This window comes from Gymnogyps californianus, chromosome 1 (assembly GCF_018139145.2).
Source record: "Gymnogyps californianus isolate 813 chromosome 1, ASM1813914v2, whole genome shotgun sequence".
Taxonomy (NCBI): Eukaryota; Metazoa; Chordata; class Aves; order Accipitriformes; family Cathartidae; genus Gymnogyps; species Gymnogyps californianus.
The window spans coordinates 29,222,747-29,249,293 of NC_059471.1; the positions used below are offsets into that span (position 1 = coordinate 29,222,747).

At 40.4% G+C, this 26,547-nt stretch overlaps 1 protein-coding gene across 3 annotated transcripts; it reads left to right on the forward strand.

Annotated features, from left to right (window-relative positions):
• The first annotated feature begins 951 nt into the window (after nt 1-951).
• ATP7B (ATPase copper transporting beta) lies at nt 952-26,261 on the forward strand. Of its 3 annotated transcripts, none has more exons than XM_050915005.1 (20): nt 952-2,180; nt 3,739-3,953; nt 5,102-5,265; nt 6,183-6,344; nt 7,829-7,905; nt 8,271-8,445; nt 9,023-9,256; nt 9,449-9,540; nt 9,680-9,807; nt 10,937-11,091; nt 11,304-11,438; nt 12,167-12,361; nt 13,907-14,089; nt 15,647-15,797; nt 17,193-17,339; nt 18,654-18,796; nt 21,260-21,463; nt 21,574-21,691; nt 22,480-22,582; nt 24,053-26,261. In XM_050915005.1, exons 1-20 carry the CDS (start codon nt 955-957, stop codon nt 24,315-24,317), a joined length of 4,272 nt encoding a protein of 1,423 aa, XP_050770962.1. In that variant the 5' UTR covers nt 952-954; the 3' UTR covers nt 24,318-26,261. The 3 variants fall into 3 exon arrangements, with proteins under 3 accessions (XP_050770962.1, XP_050770970.1, XP_050770954.1); XM_050915013.1 differs by having other exon boundaries at nt 952-2,134; nt 3,717-3,953; nt 11,304-11,384; XM_050914997.1 differs by lacking the exons at nt 3,739-3,953; nt 5,102-5,265; nt 6,183-6,344; ... (3 more) ...; nt 9,449-9,540; nt 9,680-9,807 and having other exon boundaries at nt 952-2,134.
• The last annotated feature ends 286 nt before the right edge of the window (nt 26,262-26,547 follow it).

The window sequence follows — 26,547 nt, forward strand, 5'->3', positions numbered from 1 at the left end:
TTCTCAATCTTCCTCATCACTTGGCGCTACCAGTTTCCTTTGATGACAGAGTCTGTGCTCCGATTACCTGTTCTGCGAGAAGCATTGCCTTTATCACTAGTTTTTTTTTTAATATTTCATTTTTAATTGAATTGAGTGTACTAAATGCTAGAGTCCCAATACTGTGGAGCCTGTGATCTGGCTGACAGATAGTACACTTCTGGCTGATCTACTTCAATACTGGCCATTACATCCTGAAAATCAGTATTGCATCAAACCAGTGAGTTCTTGCAGCTCAATATATGGTCTTTCTTAGGTGCCTCGCAAAGAGGCAGATGAAACTAAACCGTAGTGGAATTATCTGCATATAGGTCTGTGTCTTCTAAAATCTTTGTCAGATAGAGATTTTAACTTAAAGATCTGTATATATGCAAACAGTCCAGGCCCTCGTGTGCACGCATATAGATCTTCAGATCATGCAACTGGTCCTCTCTGCGCCAGCTGGTTGCAGACATTTGTGGAGAAGCATTCAGCACACTCTCTGCTGTGACCCTTTGTGCAGGTGACAGTGTGCTCTGAAGAGCAGGGCTCGGGGTGCATGGTGAAAGTGCTCCGTGGCTGCAGAGAGCTCAGGTTTTAAATGATTGGATTGGGGTGGGAATATTGAGACCATTTTACTTTTATATCCATAGTGAATATTTTTTAAATTGCTGCTCAAGTGAAGTGTCAGGGGCCTGATTCATCATTGTGGGCATAGCTCAGTGGTAATACATTCAAAGTGTAAGTTAACATTGTGAAGCATTTCGGCAGTATAGACTGACTTGACAGCACTTCCAGTATGTGCCTGAGAGCACATGCAGAATATTGATGCTTTTACAGTACTAAAGATACATATATTTTATTTTTATTTTTCCTCTTACTCGTTAGGCTTTGTCCAACACTGATTCTCCTCCTGGCTGTGAGCTGGAGCCTACAATGAAACACAATTTTGCTTTTGACAACATGGGCTATGAGGAGAGCTTTGAAACCATGCCCTCTCCGTCTTCCCAAGAACACACTGTGGCAGTCAACATTGTGGGAATGACTTGCCAATCTTGTGTGCAGTCGCTAGAAGGCCGAATTCCCAAGGTGAAGGGCATTGTGAGTATTAAAGTCTCCCTTGAAGAGAACAACGCTGTAATAAAGTATCTGCAGTCAGAAATAAGTCCTGAACAGATTTGCCAAGAAATTCAGGATATGGGTTTTGATGCCAACATAGCAGAAGAGAGACTGACACCAGCAACTGTAAGTTTGTCATGCTTGAGAGAAGCAGTAGTTAAGCTTCGGATAGAAGGCATGACATGCCAGTCCTGTGTCACCAACATTGAAGGAAAGATTAGGAAACTGCACGGTGTGGCGAAAATCAAGGTGTCACTTGGTAACCAGGAAGCAATTATTGCTTACTATCCTTACATCATTCAGCCTGACGACCTCAAGAGCCATATCAATAACCTGGGGTATGACTGCACCATTAAAAGTAAATCAGCCCCTTTGAAGCTTGGTGTGCTCGATCTCGGGTGCCTGCAGAATGCAAACCCCGGGGAGACACCAGCAAGTCTCAAGAGTGATGGGGTGGATCCACCGGTCGCCAAGATGAGTGGCACAGCTATGGTGGCTGTACGGATAGAAGGCATGCACTGCAAGTCCTGTGTCAGAAACATTGAAGGAAATATATCAGATCTTCCTGGCATACAAAGTATTAAAGTGTCTTTGGAGCATAAATGTGCTGTTGTACAGTATAGCCCAAATTTAATTACCCTGCCAGCTTTGCAGCAAGCTATTGAATCCCTTCCACCTGGAAACTTTAAAGTATGTCTCCTTAATGGTTCAGAAGTTAATAAGGGAGCATGTCCATCACCTGCTTGGCTATGTGATCTCTTCAGAGAGCCGCTGCAAGACACAACACGCATGGCTGTTATTAGGATTGATGGCATGACCTGCAATTCCTGTGTACAGTCCATAGAAGGGACCATATCACAGAGACAAGGAGTGCAACGTATAGCAGTTTCTCTAGCTGACAGAACTGGGAACATACATTATGATCCAGCTGTTACTAATGGAGAAGAGTTAAGAGCTGCCATAGAAGACATGGGGTTTGATGCTTCTGTGCTGACAGGTAACAGTGTTTTTTCTTCTGCGGGTAATGTGACAAGCTGGGCCATGCGACATCTGCGTTGAGACTCTCTTCTGGAGAGAAACTCTTAAAACATCACATTGGCTTTATCTCTTCTAAGGGACTAGCCTGATCTGATCTCACTCAGCAAGGGAGAGAGATTTCAGCTGTGAAGCACCTTATTTCAGCCCTTAATAACTGCACTAGTGGGTGAAAGAGTTGAGTTACTTTATGAAGCCAAAAGGTTTGGAAGTTGGTACAAAGTCCTTCAAATAGCCGATCCTCTTACCCACTGAAGTAGGTTCCCTACTATGTCTACAGGCTGCTGTGAGTAGATCTATCAAATCAATGTTTTTGTTTACATTCCAAAATTCTAAAAAAACCCAAACCACTTAATGAAATATCTTTCATTTAAAACCACTTTTTACCAAGATAAAATCTCTTTTTAGTGTCCTAATCCTTTGACCTTTATTTCTTGAGTATTTTTACTAGCCCTACTTTACAAAGCTTTACTTTCAGCAAGGTAAGTGCCGAAATGCAGGTACTCTTTGGTGGGAGCAGGTGCTTTTACATGTCAGCTGCAGAACAGTTTGTATGTTTTGTACATGTACTCAATGTTTAAGAAGCTGCTATGGTGCACAATCTCCTCTCTAGCGAATTTCAAACGTGGCAATATTTATCTGCCTCAACTCAACAGATTTGCTTTGAGATACTGATGTAGTTTACCTGGAACGAATTAGTTTGATTGCAATAGACCACATCCTATTTGGTTTTCTCATAGGTCCAATCCCTCTGAATCTGTGGTACTGCTACAAATGAGGAGGAGTCTATATGTGGTGTTTAATTATGATTTGTTTGATTTATAATTTGTTGGTGGGAGACCTCCTGATCCATGTGTGGAAAAGGAGGGAAGTCCCTGTGTTTAACCTGTTCAGAAGCAACTCTTGCTCCTTTACACAAACCTCTGCCCAAGGGAGGCAGTTTGTGAACGCAGCTGGAGCTGTTGGGTGTCTGTTCAGTATCTGGTAAAGAACAAAAAGGATTGCAACAGGCCTGTATGTGTGGAGGTCTTCTGGGTGGTGCAAATCCTTCCACTACTCATTTTGCAGTACTTGCAGTGTAAATATTGTGCCATAAAGAGAAACCTGTTGAGAAACTTGTCCTTTTCCTTGTTTGAGATGAAGTGCTATGAGTCCTGCAGAGATGACAACAAGGACAGAATGGATGTGAGGCTGGATGGCATTCTCTGTGCTGGATAATGACCCTCTAGATACCAATATATCTTTATTGAGTGGAGGTAGCTGTCAGGTCTAGGCATTGAAATTGGAGGGAATCATTTGCCATCTGAAAGTGGAGAACCAGTTCTGTAGAGTTAAATGGTCGTGCGAGTGGTACTGGTGAGTGTATTTGTTATACACATAGTAACAATCTGTATTATTTCCACGAAGAGACCAAGATTACCATTATCACCTTTCAAACAACTAAGAGACTTTGCATGATTGATAAATGTGACCTGCTTGTAGTTTTACGTTATCCGATCGCACTGTAAATAGTATTTGTTCAGTTTATTGTGCATTTATTCAAGATACCGCCGCTGGAGAATGTAGGCACCAGCCTGACGCCAGCAATGCTGCCGTGCAGCCTCGAGCTCCAGAGCCTCCTCGCCAAGGCTGTGCCTCGGATGCTCTTCTGGACAGTCCTCACCTTGATGGGCCAAACCAGCCCAGCGGAGCGACAGCTGAAAAGTGTTTTTTACAAATCACAGGCATGACCTGTGCATCATGTGTGTCTACCATTGAAAGAAATTTGCAGAAAGAAGACGGTAATAAATTTAAGATTCCTATAATGAGTCTATAAGGGACTACAGGATGGAAAAGGTATTCTATGCAATTAACGGAAGAGGCTGTAGTACAACATCTGGAGATTAAATAGACTTAATGCTCTTTCTTAGTGCTAATGTAACTATATCACTGTTTAACTATCCTACTGCACTGGTGGACAAACCCAATGGACGTACTTGTAACAGTAAGTTGTTGTAATGTGATAAAAATTTCAAACAAGTCTCAAGACAAGAACAGAGAAATGGTTCTCATTTAGTTTTCAGGACCTTATTGCTTTACACAGCAATCCATCTCTTCCAGAGCTGTTGAGAGCTCTGACACGTTTGTGATGTGAAACTTACCCTTCAGGGCACATTTGCACAAGCAGATACAAACAAATGTGTGGCTCCAGTGCCTGGGTAATTATATTAGCTTAGGCACAGCAAAGCTTATTAGGTTAGAAGTCTGCAGACTGGAGCTGCCTTTCCTCTGGCCATATAGAAGATGAACAGATGAACCTCAGCAATGTCTGATTTAATTTGTGTAGGCATGCCTTTGGAGGGTTTTGCTTATTGATTCCTGTGCCCCCAGTCTCCCAGTGATGGTCTCACTGCCTTGATTTAAAAATCCAAGAAACCATTAGCACTTCAGAACAATTTTTTTGCCTGTGATTTTTATGTTTTGCTTTTTAATTCTAAATGTAGATTTCTGTGGGTTTATTTATTTAAAAAAGAAGAAAAAAAACCCAAAGGGAAAAACAAGAAAAGAAAAAGGCCTAGCATTGTGCTGTGGGGTTTGTTTAGGGCTTTCCAAACTTAGAGAGTCCAGGGTAGAGCTTGCAGCAATGAGTGCAAAGATTGCTTCTGAACATCCTTTTTGTCTCATTAGATCATAGCAAAACTCACCTCCTTCCCTGTGTAACTCATGCGGTTCCTCTCATTGCTAAAGGGAACCGCAGTGTGGCCGGATCTCAGTAAAAACTTTGCTGTTGTGACTAGGGGACAACACTAGAAGGAGGCAGAGAGAAATCATTAGGCTTATAACATCTCTAAGTTGTTACAGCCCTCATTGACAATCACTTGTAATATTTTATTTTTCTTCCCCTCAAAGGAGCTACATTGTCTAATATTTTTTATTATTGCCACTGCAGGAATTGTTTCAGTGTTGGTAGCACTGATGGCAGGTAAAGCAGAGATAAAATACAAGCCAGAATTCATACAGCCTCTTGAAATAGCACAGCTGATCCAGAATTTGGGTTTTGAAGCTACTGTCATAGAAGATCATGCAGAAACAGAAGGAAATGTGGAGCTTCTTGTAAGTCATATGTATTTGAAATTATGTGTTGATTTTGGAAAAGTCAGGTCTGGAAGAATCATTTTCTTGCAAATGCTTTTGTTGAAGGAGTTGTGGCTTCAGCAGGTCAGTTCTGGCTGGTGACGCTATTTTTTCTTAATTACTGGAAAGACAAAATCAATTTGTCTTAGAATAACCTGTCCAAAGGCGCTGAAATAAAAAGTGATAGTTGTATGTACAGAATAGACTTTTCTTAGCAAGAATAGACTTTTCTTAGCAAGGAGAAATGAAACAGAACTTTTCTGTGAAGGCACTTCAGTCAACAGTACAGGCTCTGAGCAACTGAGAATGTATCACCAAATACGTGTTGATAATGCCTGGGGCTTTGTATAGAGGTCTGAGAACTTTGGGTAAAATTAGTAAATTGTTTATGTGAAGGACAGATTCTTCAAAAGTCTATTTTTATTCTCTGACATATAGCTACTACAAGATAGGTAACAACAGTCTGCAGTTGTGCTAATAAATCAGGAAGTGGGAACATGCCTTATTGAAGCCACAGGAAAATTTAAGTGAGATGGTTACACATGCAGATTTTGACTTTGGCAATGTTAATATAGCTGTTGATAGAACTATATTAGCTATACTATTACAGTTAATACAATGTATGAGTGCTGCTATACAAATATATAGCTGTGACTATAACTGCTGGTTGCAGAATTTTATAATAAAAGTGGATAATTATGTTCTCAGCTTTGTTTCATTTAAGACAACTCTATAGAATCTTCATGCTGAGGCCTTGGGTCAGTACCAGCAGAGCTTGAATAGTCAGTAGTACCATTGTGACATGGGGAGATGGGGAGGCCTTGTCTCAAATTCATCCACAAATGTTGGGTGAATGTGGGGGACTGCTAACTGTACCTAAATTGTCTTTTCTTTAGATTACAGGGATGACTTGTGCTTCTTGTGTTCACAATATTGAATCCAAACTCATGAGAACAAATGGCATATTCTATGCCTCAGTTGCACTTGCTACTTGCAAAGCTCACATCCAGTTTGATCCTGAAATTACTGGACCTCGAGATATTATAAAAATAATTGAGGTAGGCTTTAGAAATTTTTTATGTATGATCAATTATAAGGTGAAGTTAAAAAGGAAATAAAGCAGCTGATATTTGAGAGGTTTCACTGGCTTTTGCAGATGACATGGTAATTGCTGTATCTTTTTATGCTCTTGTGGTGAAGCTGCTGTGCTCCACAGCAGTGCATAGTGTCCCAGGTTGTTAGTCTAAAAACACACCCTAAAAACTACAAAAAGAAGCCTTTTTTATCTATATCTGGTAGAAGTGTCATATATTCATTCTTTGCGGTTCTGTGTGTAGAATCATATGTGTCTGATTTCCAGTCATTTCAGTGAAGTGTTGATACTTCAGAAAAAAACCCTACTTTCTCTTGCCGGTGAAAGAGGCTGTAAAAGAAGTTTTGCAAGAGCTTATACCACAAGTATTACACATCTCTGTATACACTGGCATTTATTCCCACATCAATTCAGAGAAGAACTTTTTAAACTGAAAGAGCTTGTGATACAGCCACTAAAGGAAAAAAAATCCTGGCTTACTGGTAACCACACAGATCATAAAATCTGCCGTGATAACCCAGGTGTGGACAAAACTTCTTCCTTCTCTGCCCCACCAAAAGGGAAGAGAACTTACTGTATGAGGCGCACACAGTGAGTAGTCAGGAGGACAGCAGGGACTGTTTGCCTTTCACGTTCTAGAGTATTTACTCAGAAAAAAGCTCCTAGACTGCAGAATTGATGTGGCAGCAGTGATTAACATGTTAACATGTAGACTCTTCAGGCTGGCAGAGTAGTGTAAAGTGCATCTTGCCACAGGAGCATCTCATGATGCAGAGACAAAGTTTAAATGTATCGTGCTTGCAAGTGTGCTTTGGGTTTTTTGTGTTTTTTTGTGGTTTTTGGGGGGTGGTGGTGGTTCTACTGCAGTAACTCACTGAAGCGTCAGTCAAAACTGGCTTTTTGCATATATATGTTTCTGGGATGCTTTGCCCTGCAGTTTGTTGTTTTACAGGTTTAAACTGATTCTAACCACTTTGATTTTCAACTTAAGGTGTATCTACTCAACGGTAGTGTTTAGGAGATGCTTGCAAGGTTGACTAGCCCAGTGGCTTGTACATTTTTATCTTCTTTTGTGGTATTTCCCATCTCTCATACTTATTCCAGTGGAGATGAAAGGGCATAAATTTCCCTTGAGGAGGAGGGCAGCAGAACTCCAGCTGTCAGTGGGAGCTTGCTGTGCCTAAGAAACCAGGGACACTTACTGCATCTATACACTGCATCTATGTATAGGTAGCAGAAATCCTTTGCAGTCCACATTTTGAGTACTGTCTGAAACATCCTTTCGTGTTGGCAGGATCTAAAAATAAATAAGAAGTTGGCATTTGTTAAGTATGGAACAGTGTCCTTTTCCGACATTTCTTCTAAAAGTAGTGTCATTTAAATATGTTATAAGTAATATGGTTAGATTAATCAAAACTAGCTCATCTTTCCTCCCCTCTCAATAAAAAGGAAATTGGCTTTCATGCTTCCGTGGCTAGAAGAGTTCCAAATGCACATAACCTGGATCATAAAAAGGAAATACAGCAGTAAGTATTTCTCTTTCTTTCTCACTAATGAACATGTATAGATCATCTCTTGTAACTCACCTCCCCCTGACTCTTCTCAGTTAATTTAGCTTATCCTTGTGTAAAGCATATTTGATTTTACGATTTGCCATTTGGTTCAAGTACTTTTATTACTTTCATTAGTTTCAGTTTTTAACTGATAGAAGTCTATACAGTTGAACATGTAGGAGACACTGAAACTGTCGCGACATGTTGGATCTTTCCCAAATATCCTGAAGCTGTGTGTTAGTACAGTACTAATACCCCAAGCTCTGCACTGCAAGCACACTATTTGGCCTGGGTACTGCAGGGTGTATGACCAGGGATTTACAGTTTCTACTTTTCAGGTGGAGGAAGTCTTTCTTGTGCAGCCTACTGTTTGGTATCCCTGTCTTAATCCTAATGATTTATATGCTAATACCCGACGGTGAGCACCATGGGTCTATGGTGCTGGAACAGAATCTCATTCCTGGATTATCTATTTTAAATCTTCTCTTCTTTGTCCTGTGCACTTTTGTTCAGGTATGTTCACAGTACTTCCTAGGGGTTTGCTTTCTGTTCATCTCCCATTTATGTAATCTGATGTGATAAAGACAGGAGACTGGAAAGGTTTAGTGGATTCGCCCTGCCCTCTTGTCTGTACCATCTACCCAGAATGAAGTGGCACTTTTCTGCAAGTTATCCATTCTGTAATTGCTCACAGCACTTACTCCTGCCAAACTTGTGTCAGATAGTTTTCCAAGTGGGGAAGGTAGTGTTAAAATGAAGAAATACCTGATCAGCTGCAAACTAATTGGGTAGCTGTAGGTAAATCCTTTCAACTTCTGTGCCTTGTTTACTTTGCATTGCTGAGGAAAAGGATGATATTTAGCTGGCAGAGTTGTTTTGAGAACAAGGGAGGGCAAGTAAGAGGATGACAGTGGAGTCAGCCTCCTAGTAGGCTACTCCACTGAAGTTATATCAATATAAAATTTGCATAGGACAGCAATGCCTTCCCTTATCTACTACGTGTTTATAATTCTGCTACAGGCACTATCATGTTCTCTCTGCTTTCGCTGCTGTGATCTTAATACGAGTCTGTCCATGCTTATACCAACAGTTTCTTGGTGGATGGTATTTTTACGTCCAAGCTTACAAATCACTGAAGCACAAGACGGCCAATATGGATGTGCTCATTGTACTGGCCACGACAATTGCTTATGTGTATTCATGTGTGATCCTGATGGTAGCAATAATTGAAAAGGCAGAGAAAAGCCCTGTCACTTTCTTTGACACTCCTCCGATGCTGTTTGTGTTCATTGCCCTTGGGAGATGGCTGGAACACATAGCAAAGGTAACTCATCTTCACACTAATTATTGTGTATTTATGATGAGGGTAGAATAAAACTATTCAGAGGAATTTTGTGTCAGATGTTTCTGATGTTTCTGATGTAGCCTATATTACACAAGGTCATTTAGAGTTCATTGTGTTAAGTAGACATTTATATATCTCAATATATCTTAAACATTTATGTCTGTTTCTTAGAGTAAGACCTCAGAAGCTCTTGCTAAACTTATATCTCTTCAAGCCACAGAAGCCACTGTGGTGACTCTTGGACCTGACCACTCTATCATCAGGTATATATTTATGAACCAAAACCCCTTCAGCCTGCCTGGGAACACAGACTAGGGTTGATGCAGTTAATGTGAAAGCATTATTATTCTTTTGAAGCTGATGGTGTAAATAATCTGTCTGTTCTACTCGTGTCTTTTGCAGGGAGGAGCAGGTAGCTGTCGAACTGGTTCAAAGGGGTGATATTGTAAAGGTTGTTCCTGGTGGAAAGTTCCCGGTGGATGGAAAGGTCATTGAAGGCAGTTCTATGGCAGATGAGTCTCTCATTACTGGTAACTTCCCTTACACTTATGCAAAGAAGTGAAATCTTCTAGAACACTTTCTTACAAGAAAAGAGAGCAGACCCAATCCAAAAGCTGCTGTCTGAATAACTTCCCACCTTAATGGACGCTGTGCCTAGCCTTTGTGAGCTTGAATCCAAATCCCATGTCTGCACACACCCTAAAAAGCTGAAGAATTTCCACTCAGTTTGGTCACTTTTACTAACGTACTGATGGGATGGGTAGGGTCTAAACACTATTGTCATTATTCCAGAGATCTGGTGGGAGTTTCCCCTGGAATGTATTTGTAGAGATGGTACCTTCTCAGACATAACTTCTAAAGGGTGATGGGGAAATATTGCTGAGATGTTGGGGTGTGTATGCATGGGCACTGAACAGGGCTTCTGACAGGGATCTCCCAGTGAGCAAGAAGAGGGAAGGAAAGCCTCACAACTTGATGCTCATTAAGGGTCATGGGACTTTTTCAGAGCTTCTGAAATTTTCATTTCGTTTTGTAAATATAAGGATTTAATGCATCGTGCAATTGTTATAAATAAGGTAAAGAATATAAAAACTTTACATTGGCATTGGCTTACTTGTTTTAGTTATGTATTTACTTTGCTTGGGGAACAGGGACACCCTTAGTTTAAGAGAACCAGTCATTATCACTAACCCTAAAAAGAGAGAAAATAAAGATTTTGTAGAGCTAGTATTCTTGGAGAGGCAGCATAAGAACAGGAGCTTAGCCACAGAGACAATTTTTCTAGTCTTTGAAAACTGAGGGTGGTGGAAACAAAGACAGATTGCTCAAACTCCCATGGCTATGCAAAGTGTTAATTGGAGAAATTCCTAGAAGTTCCTTTTACAACCAATTTGCTGCTGGCCCTTTTGAGGGATGGCATACTGGAGAGTTAGGACCGAGGAAACAGCATTTGCTTTGAAACTAAACCTAGAAAAAGGTTTATAGAAGTATGACACCACTTACACCTGTCTTTACTAGACAGACATATACAATATGCTATTTCTGGTCATTATTGCTTAGCATACTGATTGTGCTAGCATACAACAAGCTGTGTGCTAATGGACTATGTTCACTGTTATTAGGGGTATTGGCTTATTTATTCTTACCTTTTCTTTCTAGGGGAAGCTATGCCAGTCACTAAAAAGCCTGGGAGCACAGTGATTGCTGGTTCTATAAATGCACATGGCTCAGTTCTTGTTAATGCAACTCATGTTGGTAATGATACCACTCTGGCACAAATCGTGAAATTGGTGGAAGAAGCTCAAATGTCAAAGGTAAAAATAATAGAAAAGAAAATTTTATTCACAGATTTTGATTAAATAAGAAAAAGATTCTGTATTTTGATATATTAACTTGTTCAGCAAACTGTGTGTTTTTCCAGACTTCAAAAAAGAATCAGATAAAGACTACTAGGTATTTTCATGAACTCTGCATATTTATGTGTTTTGAACATGAACATGCAAATACCTGTTTTTCTTTTTTATAGGCACCCATCCAGCAACTCGCAGATAAGTTTAGTGGATATTTTGTTCCATTTATCATCATCATTTCAACAGTCACGTTGATAGTATGGATCACAATTGGTTTTATAAATTTTGATGTTATTCAAAAATATTTTCCTGTAAGTAATGTCATTAAGAGCTGCATTTTGGTGTTAAGATATCTTCCAGTATAATTAACATACCTTCTCTGTGTAGGGTTTGATGTTGCAACCTGGCAAATACTTTTGTACAATGTGGTGTTTTCTACAGAGAGCAGATAATTATACTAAATAAAATCTATCTATCTGCAGGTATAAATATACCTTTGCATTTACCCCTCAGTTCTGCATGGATTCCTACAAACTGAAATTATTGGCAGTCTTTCTGGACCGAACATGATCTATAGCTGCATTGCAAGGAGCCGAGCCGTTCCTATCATGCCTGAAATTTTTTTGGATGTCCTTGTTCCTGATGGCAGATAGTGGTTTTGGCTTTCTTCTGTTATCTTTAGGATGTGTATTTGCTATGCTCAGCAACTGTGGGGATCTGTGTACCTGGAAATAGGGTTCTTTGCTAAGCTATAAAGGAAATGCCAACAAGTTATATTATCATCCGGGAGCCAGAGAGCAGAGTCAAGCATATGTGTGCTTAGGCAGCAAAAAATCCAGAAAATACTGCCATAAACAATTCATAACATTGACCTTTTTCTACCATTACAGTAACAATAATAGATTGCTTTCCTATACTGGAGGTTTCCAGGTAAATGTGTTTTTTGAAATGACTATGATTGATTGTACATCTATGTTATCTTCTATCAGCAATCATACATCTTTCTTTCCCCCCCCCCCTCTCTTCCCGTTTCTTGCAGAATCAGAACAAACATGTTTCAAAAGCTGAACTAATACTGAGGTTTGCGTTTCAAACCTCAATCACTGTGCTGAGCATTGCATGCCCCTGTTCTTTAGGCTTGGCTACCCCCACAGCTGTGATGGTGGGCACAGGAGTTGCTGCGCAGAATGGTATTCTCATCAAAGGCGGAAAACCCCTGGAAATGGCACACAAGGTTAATAGTTCATTCTGTACTTTTGTAGCTTACCCAGCTGTTGCTACATGAAATACAATTTCCCAGGAAATCCTGCTGGTCCAGAGAAAGACTGCAGAATGTTGTTTGGTTTTTTTTCTATTGGTTGCTGCTCATTAAGGTAAAGAAGACAGATCTGACCTTCTTTCTTCAAAGTAGTCACAGCAAAGTGTTGAGAGCCAACAGTTCCTGCAATCTCATGCCAGTGAGGCTGCTAATCTTCTGCATGACCTCACAGGTTTCTACTTTTGCGCTCTCTTTACCTCTTCTGCAAAAGAGCTGAATAATCCAGTGTTTTCCTTCTTTCCTCAGAGGGCTGTTGTGAAATGTATATTGTTCATGATCAGTAGTTTAAAATGTAGGATGTAAGAGAAAAACAGAATGATTTGAAGTTGTTTTAGTGTATAGAAAAAAGATGGAAGAGAGGCAGAAAAGCCCTTCAAAGACAGAAAACTGATGAAAAGAGGACAAGCAGATTGAAGGAGGAAGAGGTTTGACACGTCCACAGCCAGTGAAAAGAATATGAGTTTAAACCATGCTATGGTAGACTGAATTAGACGTATGCAGAACATTTTAAGTGAAAAGGATGATAAGAATAAGTTAATCAGACTGGTAATTCTTGTTCTTACTGGACATTATAAAGCATAGGACAGAAGTTTTTCCAAGGCTCTGCAAAAAACCAAAAAATGACTGCTAATTAGTGTCAGGACTTTTTATCTTTTGAATCTAAGCGAGGCTAGGGTCAGAGCTTGGAAAATTAGGTGACCTGCTGGATTCTGCAAGGTTGGTGGATTGGAATAGCTGGGAATTGAAATAGTGCCTACTTTGCTGAGTTTTTTAGTTCTTGTCTTTCTCTGTGCTATGTTTATTTTCAGGATTAGAATTGACTTTAGCTTTGGGTTTCAGTGTATGTGGGGCTGTGTTTTTTGGTTCATTCCCAATTCCTCAAGACCCATTGGGCTGGCTAACAAGTGATTACTGCATTTGGTGAATAGCATGAGGTTGGTTTTGGTTAGGTTGTTGTGTCTGGAACAACATTCTTGCATCTTCTTGCACTCTTCCCACCTGATCTATCACGAAATAACTTCCTGAGTCCTCTTTCCTCAGTGCTATTGTTAATTGTTTAGAAGAGCATTCGTAAAAGCCCTCCTTGCATCATATACGTTGTGGTAAAAGTGATTAAGGTGCCATTACATGAATCCTGCATGTGAATACATACATGCACACACAAAGGACAGTACAAGTCCTACAATGACTCTGTTGTCTGAGATCCTCATATAGGTACAGGATGATGATGTACCTTCAGTGAAATCACCGTATGGGGAATGAATAAGAAAGCATAAGGAGACTTACTGTACAGATAGTTGAAGGTACATACAGGAATCCCTACTTTTGTAGGTTTATTATGTCTTGGTGTGGATATAGTCAACTGATTATTAAGGTCTTGCCTGTATTTATGTGCCTAAAGCATATGAGCATCCCTATGCTTGCAGACCTTAGGCAGTAACTCTGGTTTATTTCTTGTAGATCAAGACTGTGATGTTTGATAAAACTGGGACCATCACCTGCGGAGTTCCTAAAGTCATGAGGGTGCTTTTGCTGGGAGACACAGCTGTGCTCTCTCTGAAGAAGGTACTGGCGGTGGTTGGCACTGCAGAAGCCAGCAGCGAGCATCCTTTAGGAGTGGCAGTCACTAAATATTGCAAAGAGGTACTTAGCCTTCCTATTTCATCTAAGGCCTGAAAGGATCTGTGCAAATGCAGCAATGTTGTATAAAATGAGCAAGTCCCAGAGGGTCAGGCCTGCCTGAAAAGTAACAGGCTGGAAAGCTGGGAGATTTTATGATTGTGCATCTTAGTCTGGACAATACCAGAAGGCATATTCTAAGCTTTGCTTTTCTGGTAATGCTGTGGAGTTCTCAAGCAAGATCTTACAAAGTTTTTCCTGAACTAGTGGGAAAATAAGGATTGTGGAATATGTGCAGGAGGAATACTTATGCTTAAAATAGCATCATGAAGCAAATGTGTGTGGTAACATTTCATATGTTACCTGACTGTAGTCACTTCTATTAGTCACTTGTTTATCTGAATAGATTAGGCAAAAAGCTTTAAAACCTGAATATTAAACTGTGATATTTGTGAGTTTCACAAATTAATTAATAGATCACTCAAGTCTTTGCAATTTTGCAAATCCTCAAAGGTCATTTATATATTGCATATGTTCCTCAAATGTTTCAGGAAGAATGAAAGCACAAATAGTAACCAAATAGGAAGCCTGGTTTAAATAAACAATTTATTTCTGCTAAGACAAGTCATTAATTGATTTATGGAAAAATTCATTGGCAAGAATATATCAAACTTATTAGTGATAGATCTTTCAGTGGTAAAATTTAGAAGTTAACATATAAATTTAGAACGAAAAAGAGAGTATGGGTAATGATTCAATTGCCACTCATATTTTACATTTTCTGTTTTCAAATTTGTGTTAGTACCCTGACACTTCTGTAGTCATCCCATGCACCAGTTATTAATGGATCATGACTTATATGAATTGCAATGCTATACTGTTTGCTAATGTTCTTACCACCTGCCTTATCTTCCCTGTGTTGTAAGAAGGTCACTGTAATTTCAACTTCCAGAGACAACCCAGAATAACTTGTTTATAAATGAATATTTTCTCCATTCTTTTTGTAACTCATAGGGTCCTGGTAATCCCTTTTCTCATCTTGAAGGTACTTACTGGCTTCTCTCTCTAGCTCAACAGAAAGACCCAGTTTCCTTGTCATCCAGCTAGATCACTCCAGGAATTAGATAGAGTTTTTCACTGTACTTTTACATATGTATTAAACGCCTGATGCCCCACAGCCAGTTGTCTGTGAGGTTAATTAGAAGTTGCATCTTTTCAGAAGCTGTATGGCTTATTGTTATAGTTTTTCTCTTTAGTTCCTAGTCTTGGCTGAGGTCATGAACCACCAATGTAACTGCTTCATCCTTGAACTACCAGAAAAAGCTGTCCTTTATGGTTTGCTGGTGCTAGGGCTGAGACCTGGATGTGACGTGTATGACTGCCCCTTTCTAGAAGTCTAAACCACAGCATGTCCAGAACATCCTTAGTTTTAGTTCTGTGCTACTGATACTCCATGCTGCTTTTCAGTCAGACAGTCATTGTCAAGAGGAGGAATGAGGCCTCTTTTCGGCAGGAGTTATCTAATATTTGTACCCCATGTGGGCAGCACAGACTGATGATGAACTCTGGTTATGTCTGCAGGAGCTTGGCACTCAGAGCCTGGGATACTGCACTGACTTCCAGGCAGTCCCGGGCTGTGGCATCAGCTGCAAAGTCGGAGGTGTTGAGGCCGTCCTAGGCACGGCCGAGGAGGGTCTTGATAAACTGGACGCTAACAGGAGCAGGGACGGCAGTGCTCTTCTGGGAGATAACGCGCTAATCACACTCTCGGAATCACATGGTATGTCTGCCCCCGAAGTGACCGCCAGTTGCAATGCGAGAGCTAATGAATCAACAGTACCGACCACTGTAAAACAATCCTATCAGACTAGGAACAACAGAAAGGTGGATTTATGGCAGAAGGAGGCAAAGAACATGAGGGACAAAAATGTGCCTTAACAAAAATTGAAGCTCTCTCTTTCCCCTACTCTCGATCTCTCTGCAATTCAGAAACCTAAATAAGAATTTAGATGCTACAGTGATGGGTACTCAAAAAGTCCATACAATACCTAGGCAATAAGGCATATCCAGCAATGTTCCTTTCAGATAGAGGAATGGTCCAGCAGAGAGCAAAGTTTGCCAATTAGCATTATCTTCCCATTTAGAGCAGTTAGTTACCTTTAACATATGTTATCTTACTGCAACTTTTTATATCCTATCCTTTAGTTCCATATTAACTTGGACCTTTTGTTTTCTGTTCATATATCTTTCAAGGCACTTAATTTAAAAAAAAATCTATTCAGCAGATGCACAATAAAACGTGTTATATCTGCAAACCGAGTTTCAGCGCCTGATGTTTTTGATTAGGCCAATACATTTGCCTTTGTTTCAGGCTCTGTGGAAGCCACTTTGCTGTTCTGTAGTGTAGGAGAAAAGGAAAAAGCATTTAAAACCTTCCTTAAGAAGCTCATCAGTTCTCTTCAGAAGGCTGTGGCTCTCCTGACCTTTTTGAGAAAGCTATTAGAAGAATTAAATAAAATAAGAACTTTAATCATCAGAACTGTGCCATGTGTGAATGGTGTTAATGTAGTATTTTCTCACCTGCTTCATTCGGCTCTTGTGAAATTGGATTGAATTCATGAGGTGCTCTACGTACTGTTTCATTGTTTGGTAGAACAAAACTACTTTTTTCTTACCAGAAATAGCCTTTATATTTGAAAGAAGTCATTAGTTGTGAGAACAAAGCAGCATGGCATTTACGAAATGTGCATACTGCACTTATTCAGAAAAACAATGTCAACTGGCAAAGGCAAATACAGGCAAATACTTCCATTAAGTTCATGACGCAGTTCTGTGTATAAACAGGCACAGATTGAGTCATGAAGGAGAAAAGTTTTATGAGGCTGTCTTCAGCTAGTGCCTACGCATTTGTGTTTGGCCATGACAGCAGCACTTCAACAAGCCTCATTCTGTTTGTGTCTTGGGCGTGACTATTGCCAGTCTGGAACACACAAAAAAATAAATTAGGAAAACCTCTTCAGAATATCTTTCTATAGCTAATGCAGCCTGACATTGTCATCCTCAAACATCTCTGGCTTGTGTTCACTATTTTTGAGTTGCTCTTTTTTCTTTTTGTCTGTGCACAAAGGTCCATCAACTTCTCATACATACTCGGTGTTGATTGGAAATCGTGAGTGGATGCGACGCAATGGCTTGCATATTGCAAATGACGTAAATGATGCAATGACAGACCATGAAACGAAAGGACAGACTGCCATACTAGTGGCTATAGATGGTAACTGCTGTTCTTTGGAGTGACTTGATAAATATCAGTTGATCCTACGATGAAATGGATAAAAACAAACTCTGGAGCAGTTGATCAGTGGCTTAGTGTCAAGAAACTACTAATCTTTTAGTGCAGAACTGCTTGTGAACTGCAAAGTATCAAGGTGTTTTTAAAAGAAGCTTTCACCTCAGAACAGTGTTTATAAGATTTTCTTGGGTAGTTTTTAATTTAAGTATTAATTTCGGAACCTCCTGTTGTCTAGGACTGTTGTTCAGAAAAGCAGTGCCAGTGCAGTGCCATGTCCCATCCTGACTTTACATCACTTAAGGATCACAGGCCAACCTATTTCAAAACATTTCTTGAATAAACATGATGATTCATTAGATCATTAAAGTATAATAGATTAGACTAAATGAGTTTTGCCAGAGGGGTTCTGTTCTGCACTATGCAGAAAGAGATCCCAGACAATACCTGAATATGAGAAACTGCTGTAATGGTGATAGATTGCCAGTGCATCTGTGATCTTGAAATGGGGCCTCTGATTCAATTACTGAATAAATATTCTTAGTGCTCCTAGAGAGCAATTTTGAGAGGCATTTGCATGTCTCAGCCTGGGCTCCATCAGCAGTCCAGCAAAATCAAGTGCCCTTAACATGGAAATAAGGGCCCTGATGTACAGCTGGTGTTCCTATGTCTGCTAGTGATAGCAAACAGAGATACAGGGGTGCAAAACCTACTGAAGTCCCTACTTTTGAAAGGTAACATGCAATGGTAAACCAATGTGAGATTTTTGTAAGTCACGTGAAGGAAACGTGGATGCACCTTTGAGTCAATGTGTTGGAAGGCAGGTGCAACCTTCTGTATGAAAGTAATTAATTATAATAGAGATCCAACCCTGAAAGATTAGGGGACATAAAACCAGATACTCTATATACTTCCTCCTGGAGGAGTGGCTTCAACATCTGACCTGGGCACAAATAGCAAAACTTTCTCTGGCCCAGTATCGTAGTTGTCCATACCATAAAACCTAGAAGTCAGGCATGTTTAAAAGTTACCCTCCTCTTCTCCCCCTCCTCCTGGTCCCTAAATATCAAAGGTGTTTGTTGTTCTATCTGAAACAGATAAATGACAAAAGTGTGTGTGTGTGTAAGAAAGAGACCATAACTTAGAAAACTGTAGACAGCTATTCAGGCTTATGAGTGTCAATATTGCCCAGAATGTGTTATTTCACAAGCTGCCATGGTGTGATGGAGAGGAAGTCCTGTTCTTTTGCCGCCACTTTGCTCCACAGCTCTCTCTAACAGAGGACATTTCTTTGTGCAGGCGTGTTGCGTGGAATGATTGCAATAGCAGACACTGTCAAGCAGGAGGCAGCCCTTGCTGTGCACACGCTGAAAAACATGGGAATAGATGTGGTGCTGATAACGGGGGACAACAGAAAAACTGCAAAAGCCATTGCTACTCAGGTATCTGCTTCTTTGCATTTCAAAAAAATACATGATGAGGTTCTAAAACTCTGCTTACCCCAGTGAATTCAGAGCAGGAACTCAGAGTTTCCCTGGATACGTTAAATGAAGACTAACTTTTCTTGAATTGGACTGAAAATCAGGTCAGGTCCTATGGCATAGTAAAGGCCAGTGGCTGCATTAAGATCCACTGGAGACAAGCAGTCAGTACTTCTCCAGAGGTACAGAGTTTCTTGCAGTAATTAGTCTGTTGCTGAACTGAAGCCTCCTGCTTCCCTTCACTGAAGGGCAGTCGTGTTTGGTTAGTCACGAAGGAAAGTTCCTTTAAGGTCCAGTCCTGTTCCCAATAAGGGAAGTGGGGATTTGTCATTATCTTTAAGGGTAACATAGTAATAACAATAAGAATTATTGTTAAGAAGCATAGCAGTCTAAAAGAGGTTGGGTTTATAAGAGATTTCCTTGATCTCAAACTATAAACGTTGCTTCAAAGGCAAAGCCAAATTCTCACTCTACCTTGCTACATTTCCACCCTCTCCATCTTAATTTCCCTCTTTCCCTTTGCATCGGTCTACTTCTAATCTATCGTGTGCCACCTTGCTTTCCTCAGGTATCCCACCGCACAGCTAACTCAGCCAGCACTGTGGTATGCATGTTCTCGTATGTTGTGAGGTCTATTTTATTTCTCAGTGTGATGCTTTAATCCTTCTCCTATTTTGTTTCATGCTTTCACTTTTGTGTTCAATTGTGGTAAAGTGCTTTCCCAACCAACTTTTTTTGTTAAGAGAAGAAGTCTTTCAGAAACAAGCTTCCATTTATGGTTCCAGGCACTCAGGTGAAGTTTTCAAACAAGCTTAGTCTGTGCCAACCTACATTTTCATTGAATTTTTGGCACTTACTCCCTTTCCAATGGAAAAATGCTAAGCCAGTCCTACAAACTTTTAAAAATGTTACTTTTTGAAAGGTTGAAAGAGTGCTTCTACCTTGTGTAGTGAAAAGCTGATCTCTGCCTGGTGAGGCAGCCAAACCAGGGGCATTATACCAGCTCTCTTTAGTATACCCACCTGTTTTTCAACTACAGCGCTAAAGCCATTGGTAGCAACTCCATATTAGTTGAGATGTGGATGGGTAGAAGCATTTAGCCAGCCATCTGCTTTATTTTCACAGTATCCCTGCGACTTGCACATATTTGGCATTTCTGTGTTTCCCCTAGTGTAACTGCCTGATCATATATGGTTCCTGTTCTGCATTATCTGCTTGAGGGTAGGAAGGCTCTACAGAGAGATCTGGACAGGCTGGATCGATGGGCCAAAGCCAATTGTATGAGGTTCAACAAGGCCAAGTGCTGGGTCCTGCACTTGGGTCACAACAACCCCATGCAACGCTACAGGCTTGGGGAAGAGTGGCTGGAAAGCTGCCCGGCAGAAAAGGACCTGGGGGTATTGGTCAACAGCCGGCTGAATATGAGCCAGCAGTGTGCCCAGGTGGCCAAGAAGGCCAACAGTAACCTGGCTTGTATCAGAAACAGTGTGGCCAGCAGGACTAGGGAAGTGATTGTCCCCCTGTACTCGGCACTGGTGAAGGCCCACCTCGAATACTGTGTTCAATTTTGGGCCCCTCACTACAAGAAAGACATTGAGGTGCTGGAACATGTCCAAAGAAGGGCAATGAAGCTGGTGAAAGGTCTAGAGAACAGGTCCTGTGACGAGCGGCTGAGGGAACAGGGGTTGTTTAGTCTGGAGAAAAGGAGGCTGAGGGGAGACCTTATCGCTCTCTACAACTACCTGAAAGGAGGTTGTAGCAAGGTGGGTGTTGGTCTCTTTTCCTAAGTAACAAGTGATAGGACAAGAGGAAATGGCCTCAATTTGTGCCAGGGGAGGTTTAGATTGGATATGAGGAAAAATTTCTTCACTGAAAGGGTTATCAAGCATTGGAACAGGCTGCCCAGGGAAGTGGTTGAGTCACCATCCCTGGAGGTATTTAAAAGACGTGTAGATGTGGTGCTTAGGGACATGATTTTGTGATGGACTTGGCAGTGTTAGGTTAATGGTTGGACTTGATCTTAGAGGTCTTTTTCAACCTAAACGATTCTATGATTCTATGATTTCACTGAGACTTTTTTTGGTGCGTCAAGCAGCATGATTAGCTGAAAACTGGCTCTTTTAACGATCAAACCTTTATTGCCAGGGCAGCAGAGCTTCAGAAGCCTTGCGGGGCATGATGCTTAGCATAGAGCATGGTTTGCCAGCATTTCTGCAGTAAAGATGGAGGGGGCTGTAATCAGTCCCTTTCTTATGCCAAAGGCATGTTGCTCTTCAGCTTTCTGTGTAGGTTGCAAGTGTTGCCTCCACTGGAATCAGTTTGGTTGATCTTCCTTTGTTTCCCCTTCACCCAGAACAGCAAATGGCGCTTCCTTTCAGCATGAAGCATATCACCAACTGGGTGTGTTTCTTTCTTTGTACATAGGTTGGGATCAAAAAAGTCTTTGCTGAGGTTCTTCCTTCTCACAAGGTTGCAAAGGTCCAGGAGCTCCAAAACGGGAGGAGGAAGGTTGCGATGGTTGGTGATGGAGTCAATGATTCCCCAGCACTAGCCAGGGCCGACGTTGGAATTGCAATTGGAACGGGCACCGATGTTGCCATTGAAGCAGCAGATGTTGTTCTTATCCGAGTGAGCACTACAGTTTTGACCTGTCCTCTTTTATCACTGACACTCTTCTTTTTGGTTTGGTATTCTGAAGTCTGCATGTGGAAAACTTTCAATGCTCTTCTGTCTTGCAGAACGACTTGCTGGATGTAGTTGCCAGTATTCACTTATCAAAGAGAACAGTTCGAAGAATACGAATAAATCTGATTCTTGCCTTAATTTATAATCTGCTTGGAATACCCATAGCAGCAGGTAAGTGACTGCCAGAGCTCAGCTTGTCGAAGACAGCAGCACAGTTGAGCTCTGTGGTGCCTCTCGCAGGATTTCCTGCTCAAGGAACCAAAGAGGGGTTCCTAGAGTATTTAAAACTTGGCAGAAGGAGAACAAAATAAATACGTTCTTTTTCTTTTTTTCATGTCGTAGAAAAAAATCTTTGTTCCCCAAATTTTAAACTCTTAGGAATAAATTCTCATATGATGAAATTAAAACCATGCTCTTATTTCACGTAGCAGTACTTGGGAATTAGTTTCTGTATATTCAAACCCAGCTCTAAGCAGACATACCATCCCACTTCTGTGTGCTCTCTCTTTTATTCACCCTGAATCACACATTTTCTCTCCTACTACTTGCATTCTCTCGGCTTCTGTCAGACATCTTCTCATGCTCCAAATTTCTCCTTAAAACTTACTTCAAGCATTCGTCTTTTTCTTTATGAGTAGCTTCTCCCTCCTTTGCCTGGACTATTGCCTTGTCTTCCTGTTGCTTTTGCTTTGTTTCATGTGTGCAGAATAGCTGGAAGGAACAAATAGTCTGACCTTGTGGCCGCAGTCTTGTAGCTGAACTGGTGCAAAGGTCATCCCTTGCAACGGAAGGGACATATTTAGAAATAAGTGAGTAAATATATGTCAATCTAGTTGTGTTTATGGAGGTCTCAGCAAGTCATATTGTAGAACTGCTGATCTGTTCTATGATGTGCAGGGACAGAAATGTCTGTATTGGGACAGGCGGCTCTGGCTCATGTCCATATGTTTTTTTGCTAGGTGTGTTCATGCCTGTTGGCCTCGTGCTTCAGCCTTGGATGGGATCAGCTGCAATGGCAGCTTCTTCTGTGTCTGTCGTGCTGTCTTCCCTGCAGCTGAAATGGCAAGTTGTCTTATGCTAATCAGTCGGGGAACCATAGGCAGCACCGCTGCTGGGACTCAAGTGAGATGTTACTTTGGGCTTTGTATACCTAAAAGTACCTGACAGTCCTTTAGCTTGGGGTTGTTCTGTCTAATCCTTGGCTCCAAAAGAGACAGGTGTCACTATTATGAACACACCTGGACTAAGACAGTACTCAGCATTCTTTAACTAGCAGCTAAAAGTGTGACTGGATGCCACCTGGGCACCTGTGTTGGCGATCTCGTTCAATACCAAGTGAGGTAATGATCAGCATTGGTTTTGCTGTGAATATCAAGTGAACAAATCATTCAAAAGATAGTTCTTCATAATGTAGCAGTAGATGTTTTTTAAAAGATTTGTACCTGGTTTTATTTTTTTGTCTATTTAATTTAGCCAGAGAGAAACAGAGAAACAGTGTATTTATTCTTTTGCACCTTGCTACAGATAAAGTATCTTGCTCTATTTTTTTGGAAGCGAACGAATTTCTGAACTCTAACAAGATTTCTCAAACTCTATTAATTTTTTTATGCTACATTTTTTGGGTGCCCTTTTTGGGTGCAGTTACAGTGGACCTGTTTTTAACAGCATTGTGAGCAAACATCTTTCAAAAATAAGACTTTTTACAGTGTCTGAAATTAGTCCAAACCTTCACATATTTCTACTGGAGCTGGGGTCTTCTGTAGTGTATAGTATAGTATAACACAGTATAGTATAAACTAATACAGGAAATCTGTTGCTGCATCATGTTTCTGATCCTGCAAATGCTCAATAAGACCACAATCTAGAATAAAAACTACATACATGCTCATATCTGTTTGCAGAATCAGCCCTACCACTACATGATTTTCATCCTAAAAACTTTCTGTGTGTAGCTATCCAAAGGATGAGGAATTTCTATAAATGGATTCCTTTATTCTCCAATTCTTTTGATCTTGTGCCGATTACATTAAGTATCGGACACCATTGTGGTTAGATATTGAGAACCCCTCAAAACATATTTGGCTTCAGACTTATGGAAGCTGTATTACAGTATACTCTGTAGGACAATAATTTTTCTGAACAGAACTTCAGATTCCAAAGAACACAGTAATACATATATGTGAAGAAGATCATGCATACTTGCCATTGCTGGGCTTTTTTTGACCTAGAATACATTGAATCAGAAAGCGATTTTTGGGTCATCAGGTCCATTCCCCTGCAATTGTCTTCTACAAACCCTTTCATAATTCAGCTAACTCACAATTTTTATTAAAGAACCTCACTTTGAGAGTCCCTCTCTTTTACTATTGAAATGTCTTAATGCCATGTGACCAGTACTCTTAGCCATTAACATTGAGTCTGAAGTGCAGGTAACATTTAGGTTATCAGAAACTTCTGATTTGTTCCAATGCCAAAGACGCTTCTACTCATTGAGCTCTTGGTACTAAACATCTTTTCTCTTTCTCTTCTTAGTTATAAGAAGCCAGACACAGAAAGTTACGAAGCACAAGCTCAAGGCCGCATGAAGCCACTTACTCCTTCCCAAATCAGTGTTCATATTGGAATGGATGATAGGAGGAGAGATTCATCCAGACCAGCTCCTTGGGATCAGATTAGCCAAGTGTCTCTTTCTTCCTTGACTACAGACAAGCTGCTGAGACGTAATGGTTTTGTTGAGGAGGAAGGGGACAAGTGGTCATTGCTCATGAATGGAGGAGATGAAGAACAGTACATCTGAAACACTGTATTCTTAGTACAGGAGGAAATGTTCCTCCTCACCAGTGACGGGAGGGACTGACTTATTTCATCAAGAGCTTCAAGATTGTAAGTGAAGTCATTCCTTCAGTTCAGAAAACGATTGCAAGTCAGCTCGATGTGAGGTTGTATGGATTGTGGATTTTTTTCAGGTCACCAGTTATTTCTAGTCACAGAAATAATCTGTGGCTCTATAATGAACTGGCTCCTTTGCACACAGCAATTAGTGAAATAATGTAAAATTGTAATTTTCAGAGTCTAAAAGAGTTTCTCTCTTCTGGACTGTTTGCTGGGCACCAAATTTCATACTTTTCACTCTTTTTAACTTTATTCTTTCAAGAACACATGAAGCAAAAGTATATTCAGAGCTGCCAAATATTAGTTTCTGTGTCCAAGTGAAAATAGCCATGGCATCAAGGAGCTCTGTGGTCGGAAGTTGTATTTTTACACAGAATCCTAACTAGTCATGTCACTGTGAGAGCGCTTTGTATTTAGGATTCATGTGCGTCTCCTTGGACCAAAAATGCTTCAGTGTTTCACTGACTATAACTCTCAGAAAGTTCTCTTGCAAAGATTTTCACTTGCTTTCAGGTATTGCATCCTTTTGATGCACATTTCCATTGCTAAACTTGTTCTGCCATTCCCACCGCTCTCCTAGATTTTCTCTTTTGCTCCATATGAGCTCTTTTTTCCCCTTTCTTTGCACAAGATATCTTCTATGAGTTATTATTATGTTTACAGATATTCCTGCTTGGGACAAACTCCTTTAAGTCACCAGGAACTTTTCCGTTCCTATTGAAGTCCCCAAAGGCAGAGCAATTCCTGGTCCAAGTTAGCATATCATTTTCCTGTGGATACCTTGCAGGACCCCATGAAGCTCCTGACAGTTGGGCAGTTGTCTGTCTCTTCCCTCTGACAGAGTGAAGAATTTATGCCAGTGTGAGTGAAGGTGGTATTTACCATGGTGTGACTGAGAGCAGACCTAGCACTGGTGTGACTCCAGCATGGCTGAATGGAGTGAGTTTATTGCATAAGTTAACCCCAGCTTGCTGGTTGCTTAAAATGGAGCCAAAAGTTTAAATGGTGAAAGTGGAAAATGGCCTTAAAATGTGGGGCTTCTATTTGCTATTATATAAATAACCTTTTCTGATGACAAAAGGACTTGAACTAAGAAGATTTGTAATAGCTTGAATTTTAATGTAAATTTGTATTCATGTTTTGAATTGGTTTTAATTTCCCTCTTTGCTCTAGTTTAATGAGAAATCAAGGTGCTGAACAACCCTTTTTTCACTTTAACATCTTTACCAAAGCTTGCAGTAACTTTATCACTGTGAATGTCAAATTCATCCCTTAACACTTTTTTGAGTCAGGACAGTAGGAATCAATGGCTTTGGTGCACTGAATCCGATCCTGGGGTGCTGTGTTGCTCAACTGTGGGACTCTGAAGTAAGCAAACCGGAGTTTTATAGTCTAATCTAAAAGAAGATTAGATCTTCTGAAAGAAGAAGAATTACTGTGCTAAACAATGTGAAATAACCACTTACTTTCATTGACTTAAATATAAAGCTGTTTCCAACACAGGTTCAAACCCTCCTAATGTAAAAATGAAAAACAAGTCAGTGAGGAAAAGAATTGTGCTTAAAGCATTGGGCAGGTCTTCCTATTCTCTCTTCCTCTTAGTATTATATTTGAGCTCTCCTTAGCAAACATTGACACCACTGTCTCAAATATAATTATAAATCAGTTTCAAAACTGTAAAATCTCTTTATATGTGTAGAGATTACTTTCACAGCACAGACACTTTTCAAACATGCCGTAGGTGCCTATACATGTCCCTGTGGGGAAGATGCTCTACTGTTTCACTGTTTTTTGTTTTCCTACCAGTGCTTACAGTAAAAATATTTTGTTTTGTTTTGTTTTTTTTAAAACCAAACAAACAAGCAAATAACTTTGTGTCTTTGTTTTTCTTTTTTTGGAGGGGTACAGCAAAAAAGAGCGAGCATAAGCAGTGATTGTTGGATTGCAGGATACATATGCACAAGAGAGATTTTGTGACTTCTTTGTGATCTATTTCAGGGGGGATATATAGCAGGGAAAAAAGAGGCAGCGTTGTATTGTATGTTGAGGCAGGTGAGGTTGCAAGTATGTTGAAGGGTAGAATTAGAATTCAAAATAATCTTGAGAAATTGGACAGAACTGATAAAATTTGCAAA

What these genes read in the sequence shown, in the direction of transcription:
- ATP7B (XM_050915005.1), top strand. Translation starts at nt 955, where the DNA reads ATGAAACACAATTTTGCTTTTGACAACATGGGCTATGAGGAGAGCTTT. An exon ending in GGCTGGAACACATAGCAAAG is followed by an intron (nt 9,257 to 9,448) that starts GTAACTCATCTT and finishes TCTGTTTCTTAG; the next exon opens with AGTAAGACCTCAGAAGCTCT. An exon ending in CAAAAGCCATTGCTACTCAG is followed by an intron (nt 18,797 to 21,259) that starts GTATCTGCTTCT and finishes CTTTGTACATAG; the next exon opens with GTTGGGATCAAAAAAGTCTT.